This window comes from Stenella coeruleoalba (genome assembly GCF_951394435.1).
Source record: "Stenella coeruleoalba genome assembly, chromosome: 19".
In the NCBI taxonomy this organism is placed as follows: domain Eukaryota; kingdom Metazoa; phylum Chordata; class Mammalia; order Artiodactyla; family Delphinidae; genus Stenella; species Stenella coeruleoalba.
The window spans coordinates 42,253,408-42,265,284 of NC_137165.1; the positions used below are offsets into that span (position 1 = coordinate 42,253,408).

General features: G+C 52.5%; 2 protein-coding genes across 2 annotated transcripts; both read left to right on the forward strand.

Annotated features, from left to right (window-relative positions):
* On the forward strand, positions 1-2,133 carry RAMP2 (receptor activity modifying protein 2). Its single transcript, XM_079905716.1, has 4 exons — positions 1-485; positions 927-992; positions 1,455-1,566; positions 1,696-2,133. Exons 1-4 carry the CDS (start codon positions 386-388, stop codon positions 1,949-1,951), a joined length of 534 nt encoding a protein of 177 aa, XP_079761842.1. The 5' UTR covers positions 1-385; the 3' UTR covers positions 1,952-2,133.
* Positions 2,134-6,532: 4,399 nt separating this feature from the next.
* VPS25 (vacuolar protein sorting 25 homolog) lies at positions 6,533-11,752 on the forward strand. The gene is made up of 6 exons (XM_079905042.1): positions 6,533-6,631; positions 6,846-6,991; positions 7,896-7,949; positions 8,651-8,739; positions 9,488-9,563; positions 10,977-11,752. The coding sequence occupies exons 1-6, from the start codon at positions 6,579-6,581 to the stop codon at positions 11,087-11,089; spliced, it is 531 nt and encodes a 176-aa protein (XP_079761168.1). The 5' UTR covers positions 6,533-6,578; the 3' UTR covers positions 11,090-11,752.
* Positions 11,753-11,877: the final 125 nt, after the last annotated feature.

Genomic DNA, 11,877 nt, shown 5'->3' on the forward strand with positions numbered 1-11,877 from the left:
GAGGAAGGGAAGGGGTTGCTAGAGTTCGGGGAGCGGAGGCTCAGAGACCCCGACGAGTCCTGGGCGCCACGCAGCCGAGCCCAGGAAATGGATGCCGGTTCTGGGGTTACGAGGGGAGCTGTCCAGCCCCGCAGGGTGAGCTAGCAGAAAGGGTGAGCCAACGTCGGCCAGGCGGAGGGAGCGGCGGGCGCCAGGGCCGGGTGGGGCAGCGACTCCCCCTCCAGCCCGCCGGCCCCGGGCGTCGCCCCCGCCCCCCACGTGGCCGCAGCCGTCCCAGCCCCTGCGAGGAAGCGGCGCGGCTTCCTGCGGCTTGGGACGGGGATATAGGCGCCCCCGCCCGGGACCGGCTCAGCGCCGCCGCTCCTCCTCGCCTGTTCGCCGCGCGATGGCCTCGCTCCGGGCGGAGCGCGCTGCCGGCGGCCCGCGGCTCCCCGCGACCGGCGCCGGGCGACCGGCAGCGCTCCGCCTCCTCCTGCTGCTGGGCGGTAAGCGCAGCGCCCCGAGGCCCGGGCGGGAGGCGCGGGAGGCCCTGGAGGGGAGACGGGCTGGACGGCCAAGACCGGAACGGGCCCCGGGGTGCGGATGCGGACAGCGCTGCTCTTTGGACGGTCCCTGGCCCCACCACGGTGAGGGCGCAGCGCGAGCTGCTTCCCACTGGGGAAAAGCTGGCGTGCCCGGGTCCCACAGAGAGGTCTTGGGACGTCTGGAGCTGGCGAGGAGGGAGGGGTTTGGATGTGAGTGGGAATGAATTGGTGCAGCCCCTCTCTTCTGGGCACTGAGGCATCCCGTGGGGGCCTGGATTGCTTCCCTTTTTTTTTCTGAGCGTAGCCCTGACTTCCAAGGGTCTCAGCCCCCAACCCACACACCCCTTCCTCCAGGCTCCAGATCCCCAGCATCCCGTCTCCCTGCCCCTTTTCTGCCCACAGCTGTCCTGAAGCCCCAGGAGTCCCTGGCTCAACTTCTTCCCACCCCAGACGTCTTAAAGTCAGAAGGTGAGTACCCAGCAGCTGTGGGAGGGTGGCCCAGGGCAAGGAGAAGAGAGGTCTGTGGGGAGTGTCCCTTTCTCACAAGCCAGGCCCCAAACCCAACTGGTGCCCCTAAGTTATGCTCTGTTCTCTCTTGGGGTTCCTTGTGGTCTACCTCTCATCCCACAAAGCCTCCAGCCGGCTCTGAGCTGGCCCACCTCACAGGTGGATTAGAAGATCCCAGAAAAAGTGTATGTGGAAGTTCTTGCCAGGCGGGGTAGTGCTGGGCACATGGAAGACATTAAATTTTTCCTGAGCTGAGACTCTCTCCGCAGCCAGGACTGTCTTGCTTGGGAAGGCTTCTGAGGCTCTCCGGGTAGTTCCCATATTTGAAGACAGGAACAGTGGTTCCTCAATGGAAGTGCCTGGACCAGAGGGCTTGGAGGGTGGCGTAGGGGTGTGGTCAACGTGCAGCATCTCTGCCCACAGGGAAAACAGTGGAGGAGAAGTATGAGACAAATGTCCTACGTTGCTGGGATGATTATAAGGTTCACATGGACTCTATCGAAAAGGATTGGTGTGACTGGGCACTCATTAGCAGGTAGGGGCAGTGCTGGAGGGCGGCTTGGGCCAGGGCTAGGGCTTGCTCTTTGTGGGCCTTGAGTAAGTGTGGGACAGTCCTCTTTTTGGGCCCAACCCTTCCCTCACTCTAGTCCTCTCCTGTCCCCAGGCCTTACAGCATCCTTCGAGACTGCTTGGAAAGGAATGCAGAAGAGTTTGGCCTGGGCTTCCCCAATCCCTGGGCAGAACAGATCATCTTTGAGACTCACCAGATCCACTTTGCCAACTGCTCCCTGGGGCAGCCCCCCTTCTCAGACCCCCCAGAGGATGTGCTCCTGGCCATGATCATAGCCCCCATCTGCCTCATCCCCTTTCTCGTCACCCTTGTGGTGTGGAGGAGTAAAGACAGTGAAGCCCAGACCTAGGGTGGTGTGAGCTCTTCAGCCGCCATCTTACTTCTTTCCTCTGCAGGTCTCTCCCCTCCCCTCCCTACTTCCTTCTCTCACTCCTACCCCAACTGCAGATCCTTAGATCGGTGGAAATGGAAGCTGGGTGGGGTCAAGGCTCAAGTTCTGTAATCTTCAAAATAAAACTGTTTTTTTTTGTACACTGTTCCCCTCCCTATCCCAGTGGGGCCTGTGTCCTTCCCAGAGTCTCTGCCATTCCCACAGGCCCTCTGTTCTGAGCAGCAGAGCTGGAGGAATCTGGATAGGCCCACTGTTTTGTTCACTTACCTGCCCCCCACCACCCCTTCCCTCACCCAAAGGCCACACCCATATACTTCCTTCTCTCAAGGCCAGGCCTTTCCTGCGTCTATCCAAACCCAGCTCCAGGAAACGTGCAGGAAGAGACTCCCTTCCGGTCTGGAGAGCAGCCGGGGAGGTGAGGGGGGTGGGATGAGGGAGGACACTTTGCCGTGGCTCCTGCAAGAAGGAAGGGGGTGCCACCCGGGAGCCCTGAATTTTCCCTTTCCTGATGCCTCAGTTTCCTCCCAGGGCCTGGGAATAGGAGCTCTGATCTGACCAACAGGAGTCCATCCCTAAGGACCTCAGGATTGAGGGCAAAGGCAGTGGGGGCTTCCTCTACTAGACTCGCCACAGGACTTCTCCTCCAGGTCCTTGGCCCTCATCCTACATTGTCCTGGACCCTGGGTGGGTGTGGCCTGCAGCCTGGCCACACACTGCCCCCTGGTGTCCACTAAAGCTAACAATCAGAAGATGGATGTGGCCTGGAAGAAGCTCAAAACTGAACCCTGTGATCAGAGACCTGTCATCCCCATAGCAACCACTCGTTCTTCACTGGATGCTTCTGTTAGCTTCTTGAGCCATACCTATGCTCCCTTTCCCACTTCTTAGGGACATACCTAGCGATCCACATTTCTGTATATGGACACTCCTATATGTTCCCTGGATGGTGAGGCCCAGTTCTCCCCATGGAAACTTCACCTCCAGTTCTCCATGGGACAAACCTGCCAGGTCATCAGAAATGTCTAGAGCATAACTTGGTTCTTCAAAAAGACACCCGTTTATTCCTTGTGGCACCTGGCACCTCTTTAGGAACTCTCCTCTCCTTGTTGAAATGTAAGCCTCCCTGAGTACATGCATATCCACTTCCTGGGACGTGCCTGTCTGTTCCACAGATATATACCTATATGCTTCTAGAACATATCTGTTTATTCTCTGAGACACACTTGTCCTCTCAGGACACATCTGGCTCTCTAGAGACATACCTATTCCCTAGGACATTTAGAGTTTTCACCAGAGAGAAACCTTTGCTCTATTTCCATGAATGCATCTGTCTTCTCCAAGGATATATCTATGCTCTTTTTGACCCATATTTGCCTTCATACATTTTACTAATATACATCAAAGGCATGTTGGTGTAAGACACTGTATATTGCATATTGTGTTGGGAAGATAAGTTAGATAAGGCTTGGCTTCTGCTTTCAATGGCTTTCATCTAGTAGGGAAGCCGACATATACACAAATAAAAACAGTGGAGGGCTTCCCTGGTGGCGCAGTGGTTGAGAGTCCGCCTGCCGATGCAGGGTACACGGGTTCGTACCCCGGTCTGGGAAGATCCCACATGCCGCGGAGCGGCTAGGCCCGTGAGCCATGGCTGCTGAGCCTGCGCGTCCAGAGCCTGTGCTCCGCAACGGGAGAGGCCACAACAGTGAGAGGCCCGCGTACAGCAAAAAAAAAACAAAAACAAAAAACAAAACAAAAAAAAAACAGTGGAGTGTGTGATGAGAGTCATGCAAGGGATGCAAGCCAAATGTTTTCTAAGTGCAAAGGAAGGAGGGGCCCATTTAGCTAAGGTGCAGTCACAGGAGGTGAGATCACAGGACGGTGATTGTGGAGTTGGCACCTGACTAGGCCTTAGATGGAGTACATTCCCCTATGGGAGAGAGTCGAAAGGGAGGTGAGTTAGAAAATTATTGCAATAATCCAGGTTTGAGAGAACAAGGGCATGGACCAAAGGAGTGGTGAATGGGGAAATGGAAAAAAATTAAAAGTAGGGAACTTCCCTGTTGGCACAGTGGTTAAGAATACGCCTGCCAATGCGGGGGACACGGGTTCGAGCCCTGGTCCAGGGAGATCCCACATGCCGTGGAGCAACTAAGCCCGTGAGCCACGACTACTGAGCCTGCACTCTAGAGCCCGTGTGCCACAACTACTGAAGCCCATGCGCCTAGAGCCTGTGCTCCGCAATAAGAGAAGCCACCTCAATGAGAAGCCAGTGCACCGCAACAAAGAGTAGCCCCCGGTTGCCGCAACTAGAGAAAGCCCGTGCGTGGCAACAAAGACCCAACGCAGCCAAAAATAAAATATTAATTAATTAATTAAACAAATAAGTGAGCAGGAAAAAAAGCAATTAAAAAAATAAAAATTAGGAAAGGTTATTAAAAATAGGGGAGGGACTTGGATATGAAGGTGAAGTAGAGGAGAGGTTAGAGCTGACTCTGGCTTTGAACCTGGGTGCCATTAGAAGGAGAAGCTGGCCTGAAGAAAATGGTGTATAATATGAATAACAATGGAACAAGCTGTTATGTACCGTAGAGAGTTAGAAATGGGAGTGGTGGTGGTGCTGCTAGTGGTAGAAAAGGGTTGGAGCTAGAAATATAGGGTTAGGAGTCCCCTGCACAGAAAAGCCATGTGAAGCCATGAAAGGGATGAGAGTTCCTGGAGAGAAGGTGTACTGAAGAAGGCTAAGGTCCTTTAGGAAACACCCACATGTAAACAATGAGGACAGAAGAAGACAAAGGGAAAGATCAAAGAGATAGCAGAACAAGGATAAAGCAGTGCCATGGAAGCGAAGGAGATGGTACCCTTTGAGAGAACTTTTTTTTTTTTTGATGTGGACCATTTTTAAAGTTTATTGAATTTGTCACAATACTGCTTCTGTTTTATGTTTTGTTTTTTTGGCCACGAGGCACGTGGGATCTTAGCTCCCCAACCAGGGATCGAACCCGCACCCCCTGCACTGGAAGGCAAAGTCCCAACCACTGGACCACCAGGGAAGTCCCAAGAGAACATTATCTATTAAATGGTTCATTCATTCATTCATTCATTCATTCAACAAATATTTGTTGGGCACTTCTGTGGACCAGGAACTGTACACAGTGTAGGATGGACTTTGGTGGGGGAGATGTTAGAGATCAGACAGGAAATTGAGAGGGTGGTAGAGTCAAGGGAACTACATATTTTCCAGTAGGGATGACGTCAGCATGTTTGTAGACGAGAGGAGCCAGGGGAAAGGGAAAGAGGGAATATGATACACAGAGAAGTCCTGGAGGAAACTGGAAAGGAGAGGCAATCAGCTGCCAGAGGGTTGACCTTGTAAAGGAAGAGTGATACTTCTTCCTTTGAGTCCAAAAGGAAGGAGTAAAAGTGAGAGAAATTTTTGAGAGATGAATCCAGTGTGGTGACAGAGAGGAAAGATTAAGAGGTTCACATGCATGGCCTCAGTCTCATAAAAATAGAAGGGAAGGGCATTCTGCAGAGATGGAGGAGATGGGAACAGGTGGAATGGCATGACGAATGTGGAAAAGTTTGAAGAGTTACCTTGAGGGATGTGACAGGGAGCCAATAAAAGACAAAGCGTCACTGGGCTGCACTGATTGCCCAGCAATGAGGTCAGTCAGGGAATCTGGGGTTCAGTCAGCAGGTTCCGGTGAATTTTTTTTTTTTTTCTTTTTCAGTAATACTCCTGCACCCAGGCGTGAAAAAAAGAAGATCGGGGTGGGGTGGGGAGGTGGGCAGGGATCAACGACTCTGGTTTGGAAACTGAGCAGCAGGTAGGCAGGCAAGGGGACGGAATTGAGTAGTCTAGGCTGGGTTCTTTTTCAGTAATACTCCTGCGCCCAGGCGTGAAAGAAAGAAGATCGGGGTGGGGTGGGGAGGTGGGCAGGGATCAACGACTCTGGTTTGGAAACTGAGCAGCAGGTAGGCAGGCAAGGGGACGGAATTGAGTAGTCTAGGCTGGGGAAGGAGTCAGATAAGACCAAAAGGGGTCCAGGGACTTGAGGCTAGAAAGGTGAGGACGTGGGAGAGGTGAGAGAGAGGTGGCTGTGCTCAAATACGGCAGCTCTGAATAATGGAAGCAGAGCCATTTCAAGCGATAAAGCTACAAATGAGCTCCTGGGGAATGATGGAGTCGAAGGACACAGGAATTGAGGGCAGCTGCGAGGGACTGAAGTTAAATGACACAAATGTTGACATTAAAAGAAGCCTAGTATAGTGGAAACAAGTCTAGGCTGGGTTCTGGAGACCTGGGTTCTACTTGCAGTTCTACTAACTGTGCCCACTTTGGGGGAGTGACTGCCCTTCTCTGGGGTGGAATCAGAAGACTTCTCAGGGCCGTTTCTGCTCTAGACGGTAAGGATTTGGGGATAATAGGAAGGGACGGGTTGACGAGGACGATCCCTCCCGTTGGGCAGCCCCTCTCCCCAGAGGAGCCCGGAACCTTTCTGCTGTGCTTTCTGCCCGGACGTGCCGGAGAGGAGACCGGAAGTCCTTTGCCGGCGCGTTCCGGGTTTCCTGGGCTACTACGATGGCGATGAGTTTCGAGTGGCCGTGGCAGTATCGCTTCCCGCCCTTCTTTACGTGAGGCTCAGACCCCGAGAAGCCCCGCTGGGCCTCCCTCCCCTCCCTAGGACCCCGGGCTCAGCACTGATGCTTCAAGTGGGGAGGGGGAGAACGGATCCGGTCGCCGCCACCCTCAGTCCCTCACTTTCTCCCCCGAATGCGCCCCTGGCAAGTGCTGCCGCTCGCTCTCTCACTTCCTCTAATTCTGCGCCCCACCCGCTTCACCCGGCAGGTTGCAGCCGAACGTGGATACTCGGCAGAAGCAGCTGGCCGCCTGGTGCTCGCTAGTCCTGTCCTTCTGTCGCCTGCACAAACAGTCCAGCATGACGGTGATGGAAGCTCAGGAGAGCCCGCTCTTCAACAACGTGAAGCTACAGCGTATCCTCCCTCAGGCTCTTCCACACCCCCCACACATGCACTTCCCCACGTGCCCAGACCTCACACTCCTCTTCACCCACAGAAGGCAGGTTCCCACCCCAACTGGCCTTGGGAAAGAGCCAGACTGTGTAGCTGACATCCATTCTACCTCCAGCTCCAACCCAAATATAGCACCAAGCCCTCTTGTCCGCGGCAGTGATGAGTACCCAGGTGTCATTCAGATCTTAGAATTTCTGCCCTGAAGCCAAGTACCAAGTTTTTCGACCTGAGCCTTTTTGACTCGTTGAAACTTTTGTCCTCTGTATGAGGCTCAAACTCTGGCATTACCTTTAGTAATTTTCTCTGCCTACTCTCCTTGTCCCAGGAAGTAAGGGTTGTTTTCTTTTGCTGCCTGATTCATCCCTAAAATATCTAGAGAATGGCTGGAGGAAGGAGAGATGACAGAGAGTGAGAAATGATAGTACCTTTCATTCTCTAAAGCTCTTCCTTTTTTTTTTTTTTTGCGATACGCAGGCCTCTCACTGTTGTGGCCTCTCCAGTTGCGGACTCTCCAGGCTCCGGACGCGTAGGCTCAGCGGCCATGGCTCACCAGCCCAGCCGCTCCGCGGCACGTGGGATCTTCCCAGACTGGGGCACAAACCCGCGTCCCCTGCATCAGCAGGTGGACTCTCAACCACTGCGCCACCAGGGAAGCCCCTAAAGCTCTTCCTTTTAATTACACTAGTTTCTCTGTACCTTCCTCCCCCCAATATGCAGAAAATGCCAGTTTATATCCTGTTGGGGCACTGCACATCTATGTGTGTAGGTGGGAGAAGAAGGGTAGTTTGTAGCATAAGCCTGGCTCTGAGAAATTTTATCCCACCCAGTTCATTCCATTAATACCATTCCCTTAACCTTAAACCAGGGAAGCTGCCCGTGGAATCAATCCAGGTTGTATTAGAAGAACTGAGGAAGAAAGGTGGGTTCAGTTCCCCAGATTCCTTATTTTTCATCCTAGTTGGGTTTTCCTGAGGGCAGATTAGCACAAGTCTTTTCATTTTTTTTTTTTAACCCTTCAGTGGCTTTTTTTTTTAAATTAATTAATTTTTATTTTTGGCTGTGTTGAGTCTTTGTTGCTGCGCGCGGGCTTTGTCTAGTTGTGGCGAGCAGGGGCTACTCTTCATTGCGGTGTGCGGGCTTCTCATTGAGGTGGCTTCTCTTGTTGCAGAGCACGGGCTCTAGGTACGCGGGTTTCAGTGGTTGTGGCTCGCAGGCTTTGTTGCTCCACGGCATGTGGGATCTTCCCGGACCAGGTCTTGAACCCGTGTCCCCTGCATTGGCAGGCGGATTCTCAGCCACTGTACCACCAGGGAAGCCCCCACAAATCTTTTCTTTTAAGAACTTTTTTTTTTTTTTCTCTCCTGGCTTGGAGCCCAGAGTGTTCTGTACAGTAGCTCAGTTCCCTGGGTTCTTTTCCCCCACTGGTATACAAAATTGAAATCTCTCCATCTGTGCCCCAAGACCTGAAGAGGAGAATGGATGCCTGGCAGATAGTAATAGTAAAACAATCCTTGAATTTCTCTTTCTGAAAGCTGAGTCTCTTACACTCTCTTCCACCTTGGTTTTTGCCTCATTGTCTCTTCTTATAGCATGGTGCTTTCATAAGTATCTGTTTTGCAGGGAACCTCGAGTGGTTGGATAAGAACAAGTCTAGCTTCCTGATCATGTGGCGGAGGCCAGAAGAATGGGGGAAGCTCATCTATCAGTGGGTGAGACTATTCTGACGCAGTGACCCATGGCAAAGGAGAATGAATCTGTGCTCAGCAGATGCCTGGTGTTTTCAGATCCACACTGAGCAGAGTGGGAGGGGGCAGAAAGAGGAAGGTCTTCCAGGCAAGCCTCTTTCAATGACTCAATTTCCCTGGCTGGAAAGAACTTTCCTTTTTTTGCCTGTAGGAGGCCAGAGGCTATGTGAGGCCATGTTTGGAGAATGCAGTACTGGAAACCACGAGTACTATTGTTGGCTGGAGCCTTTGGCCACAGGAGATAAATGGGGAAAGGAAGGGAAAAAAAACACAAAAACCTGGAGCCCCTCCCCCACTACATCCTTATGGGGCTGTCCACAATATAAATGAGACTTTCTGAACAGTGTGGGTGTGGGGACAGACTCTCTCCCCTGTCACCACTAGCCCTAAACATTCCCAAGGGAGAGAGGAGGGGAAGAAGCGCCAACAACCCAAATATAACAAACACACACCACCCATTCTTGAACAGGAAAACAACCAGAATGAGAGGTCACTCCTCAGACACGTGAAGGCCTGTGGTTTAGTGGTTCCGAGCGTGTGTGTACATGTATAAATATAGCACCTGTAGGGTTTGTGGGTTTTAGGCCACTCCTCTGCTGAGGTGACAGCTCTGGTTTGGGAACAAGTATCATTCCTGGGTCAGAGAGGTGGAGCTGGTGAGTTTACCTTCTCCCAGGAAATTCCTGTTCAGTCCTGTTTTTTGTGTCCATAGGTTTCCAGGAGTGGCCAGAACAACTCCGTGTTCACCTTGTACGAACTGACCAATGGGGAAGACACAGAGGATGAGGGTAATGCTTTTTCCCTTTCTCCCCAGTTTTGTTATCTGAATCCTCCTCTGTCTAATTTTTGTTTACTTGACATTCAGATTTCCCATTTTTCTGCCTCTAAATTCCAAATACTAAATAATACAAAGGTTCTTAACCCATGTCCAAGATTTCCATAAACCATCTGAATTCACATGCAGAGAACCCACAGATTTTGTTTGTGGGGGTGTATGTGCATTTTTCTCAGCATAGAGTCCATATTATAAGATTTTGAAGGGCATCTGTGACCCATGAAAAGTTAAGAATTATTGGTAGAGATGCCAAATGAGGAACTAGGGCAGGAGATTAAGCCTGAAATTTCATTCCTTGCTGACCCAGGCTTTCTTTCACCCTTTATTCTTATAGAGGGCTCAAGATCTGTAGGTGTCAGCTGAAGGGATTGGGCCAACACTCCCATCCCCACCCCCTGCCCTTTAGAATACTATGGTTTCTGGCCAGACAAGGATTTGTATACTGTTTGATTTTTACATAGTGTAAATACTCTCTCAGCTCTTTTATCTCTGACTTCATATTCTGATCCCCAGGATCACCAAAAGTACCAATCTGAGCTGGGGAAAAAGGGGCACCTCCCCTTTCTGCCAGGCCTGGCTGCCCCAGCAGAGTTTACAGCTCTTGGCTTTCCCCCCACTTTCCTGCAGGCCTCTGCTTGCTACTCCCACCATCATGCCATGACTTCAGTGCTGCAGCCTTGCCCAGCCCACCGCTCAGGCCAGGCAAAGCTGGAAGCTTCCTCAGAAAGCAAGCTCCCTGACTCAAGAGCTGGGCCCCTGCAGGGGGTGAGGTGTGCAAGCCTGTTAGGGCTTGCCTCCTGCCTCTCACATCTCCCTGCAGTATCTTGCCATATCTCCAGATACTCAGGGGGCCCTTGGCTCCCAGCCTTGTTCCTTTTCACTAGGAAAGGGCAGATATCTGTGCTGGACCTTAACAGTCTCCTGGCCAGAGGCATGGCTATACCTCTTCGTGTTAGAACAGGTCCTCCCAATGGGTACAGATGCAGTTAGGGTCAGCGTACAGTGACAAGGGACTTGACCTCCCTACACTTGATTGTCAGGGCCCCTTCTTTGTGGCCCACAAGGAAACGGTGTTACTCTTGTATATCAGACACTAGTGGGCAGGGGGGCGGTTAGTGCGAGGGTGTGTGGGGGTTGAGTCTGACAGAAGAAACAGGAAGGGGGAATAAGCATGAACTCCCATTTCATGTTGACTCAGGCTTTCTTCCACTCCTTACTCCTAAGGAATACCCAGGAAGGGTGGGTGGGGGCAGCTGTAGCAGTACAGCTGGCCTGGAAAGTTCTGTTTCCAGCTGGACTGCTCTTCTCAGAGGTCTTGAGCCCCAAGGAGCTGAGTGTCCCTGACTACCCATCTCTCCCTGTCCAGAGTTCCATGGGCTGGATGAGGCAACCCTACTGCGGGCTCTGCAGGCCCTACAGCAGGAGCACAAGGCCGAGATCATCACTGTCAGCGATGGCCGAGGTGTCAAGTTCTTCTAGCAGAAACCTGTCTCCCTTTACTTCTTACCTCCTACCCTTCCAGGGCTTTCAAAGGGAGACAGACCAAGTGTCCCCACAGATTGGATCCGTGACTCCACCAGACTCCAAAGGGCTGCAGTCCAGGGGTGGGTTTCCCACTTATCCCATGTGTCTGTCCCTGGGATAGGGTGAGGCTGAGGTGCCAGGGAGAAAAGATGTGCTGCTCCCTGCCTCACCTCCTCTCGTGAGCTGGGGTCTGTAAACCTAAACACAAACTTCATTTGTGTCACACACGTAAGTACATACACACATGCACCTGCACAAGCTTCTGTTTCTTCCCCCTCCCACCCCTTTAGCTGCTGCTGCCTCCTCTCTCATGCTGCTGGTGCTGGATCTTTCCTAGGGGATGGGCGAAGCCCTGGCTGCAGGCAGCCTTTCAGGCAATGTGAAGATAGGAGGCCCAGGAAGGGGCCTGGCAATGAGAGGTGGGGCCGGACACTGATTTATGATATTAAAAAGCTTAACCCTACTGCCTGCTGCTGAGGTTATTACTGGAGTGGGCAAAGGGAAGGCTGTGAAGTGTTAACCCCCTGAGTGAATCCCAGCCTAGGGGAGGGGAGAGAATGCCTATGGCCTTTGAAAAGGTCCTCTCGTGCTGGCGGGCTCCAGCGAGCCTGTGGTTTTACATCTGCCGGGTGGGCTGTGCGGGGGAGTGCCGATGGCACACAGCTTGCGGACAGACTGCTTTCTGTCTCTAAAATGGAGTAGCTTAACGACTTCCCCCTCCCTCACCATCTCCCCGTGGAAGT

What these genes read in the sequence shown, in the direction of transcription:
- VPS25 (XM_079905042.1), top strand. Translation starts at nt 6,579, where the DNA reads ATGGCGATGAGTTTCGAGTGGCCGTGGCAGTATCGCTTCCCGCCCTTC. An exon ending in AGAAGAACTGAGGAAGAAAG is followed by an intron (nt 7,950 to 8,650) that starts GTGGGTTCAGTT and finishes TCTGTTTTGCAG; the next exon opens with GGAACCTCGAGTGGTTGGAT. An exon ending in GGAAGACACAGAGGATGAGG is followed by an intron (nt 9,564 to 10,976) that starts GTAATGCTTTTT and finishes CTCCCTGTCCAG; the next exon opens with AGTTCCATGGGCTGGATGAG.
- RAMP2 (XM_079905716.1), top strand. Translation starts at nt 386, where the DNA reads ATGGCCTCGCTCCGGGCGGAGCGCGCTGCCGGCGGCCCGCGGCTCCCC. An exon ending in AGACGTCTTAAAGTCAGAAG is followed by an intron (nt 993 to 1,454) that starts GTGAGTACCCAG and finishes CTCTGCCCACAG; the next exon opens with GGAAAACAGTGGAGGAGAAG. An exon ending in GACTGGGCACTCATTAGCAG is followed by an intron (nt 1,567 to 1,695) that starts GTAGGGGCAGTG and finishes TCCTGTCCCCAG; the next exon opens with GCCTTACAGCATCCTTCGAG.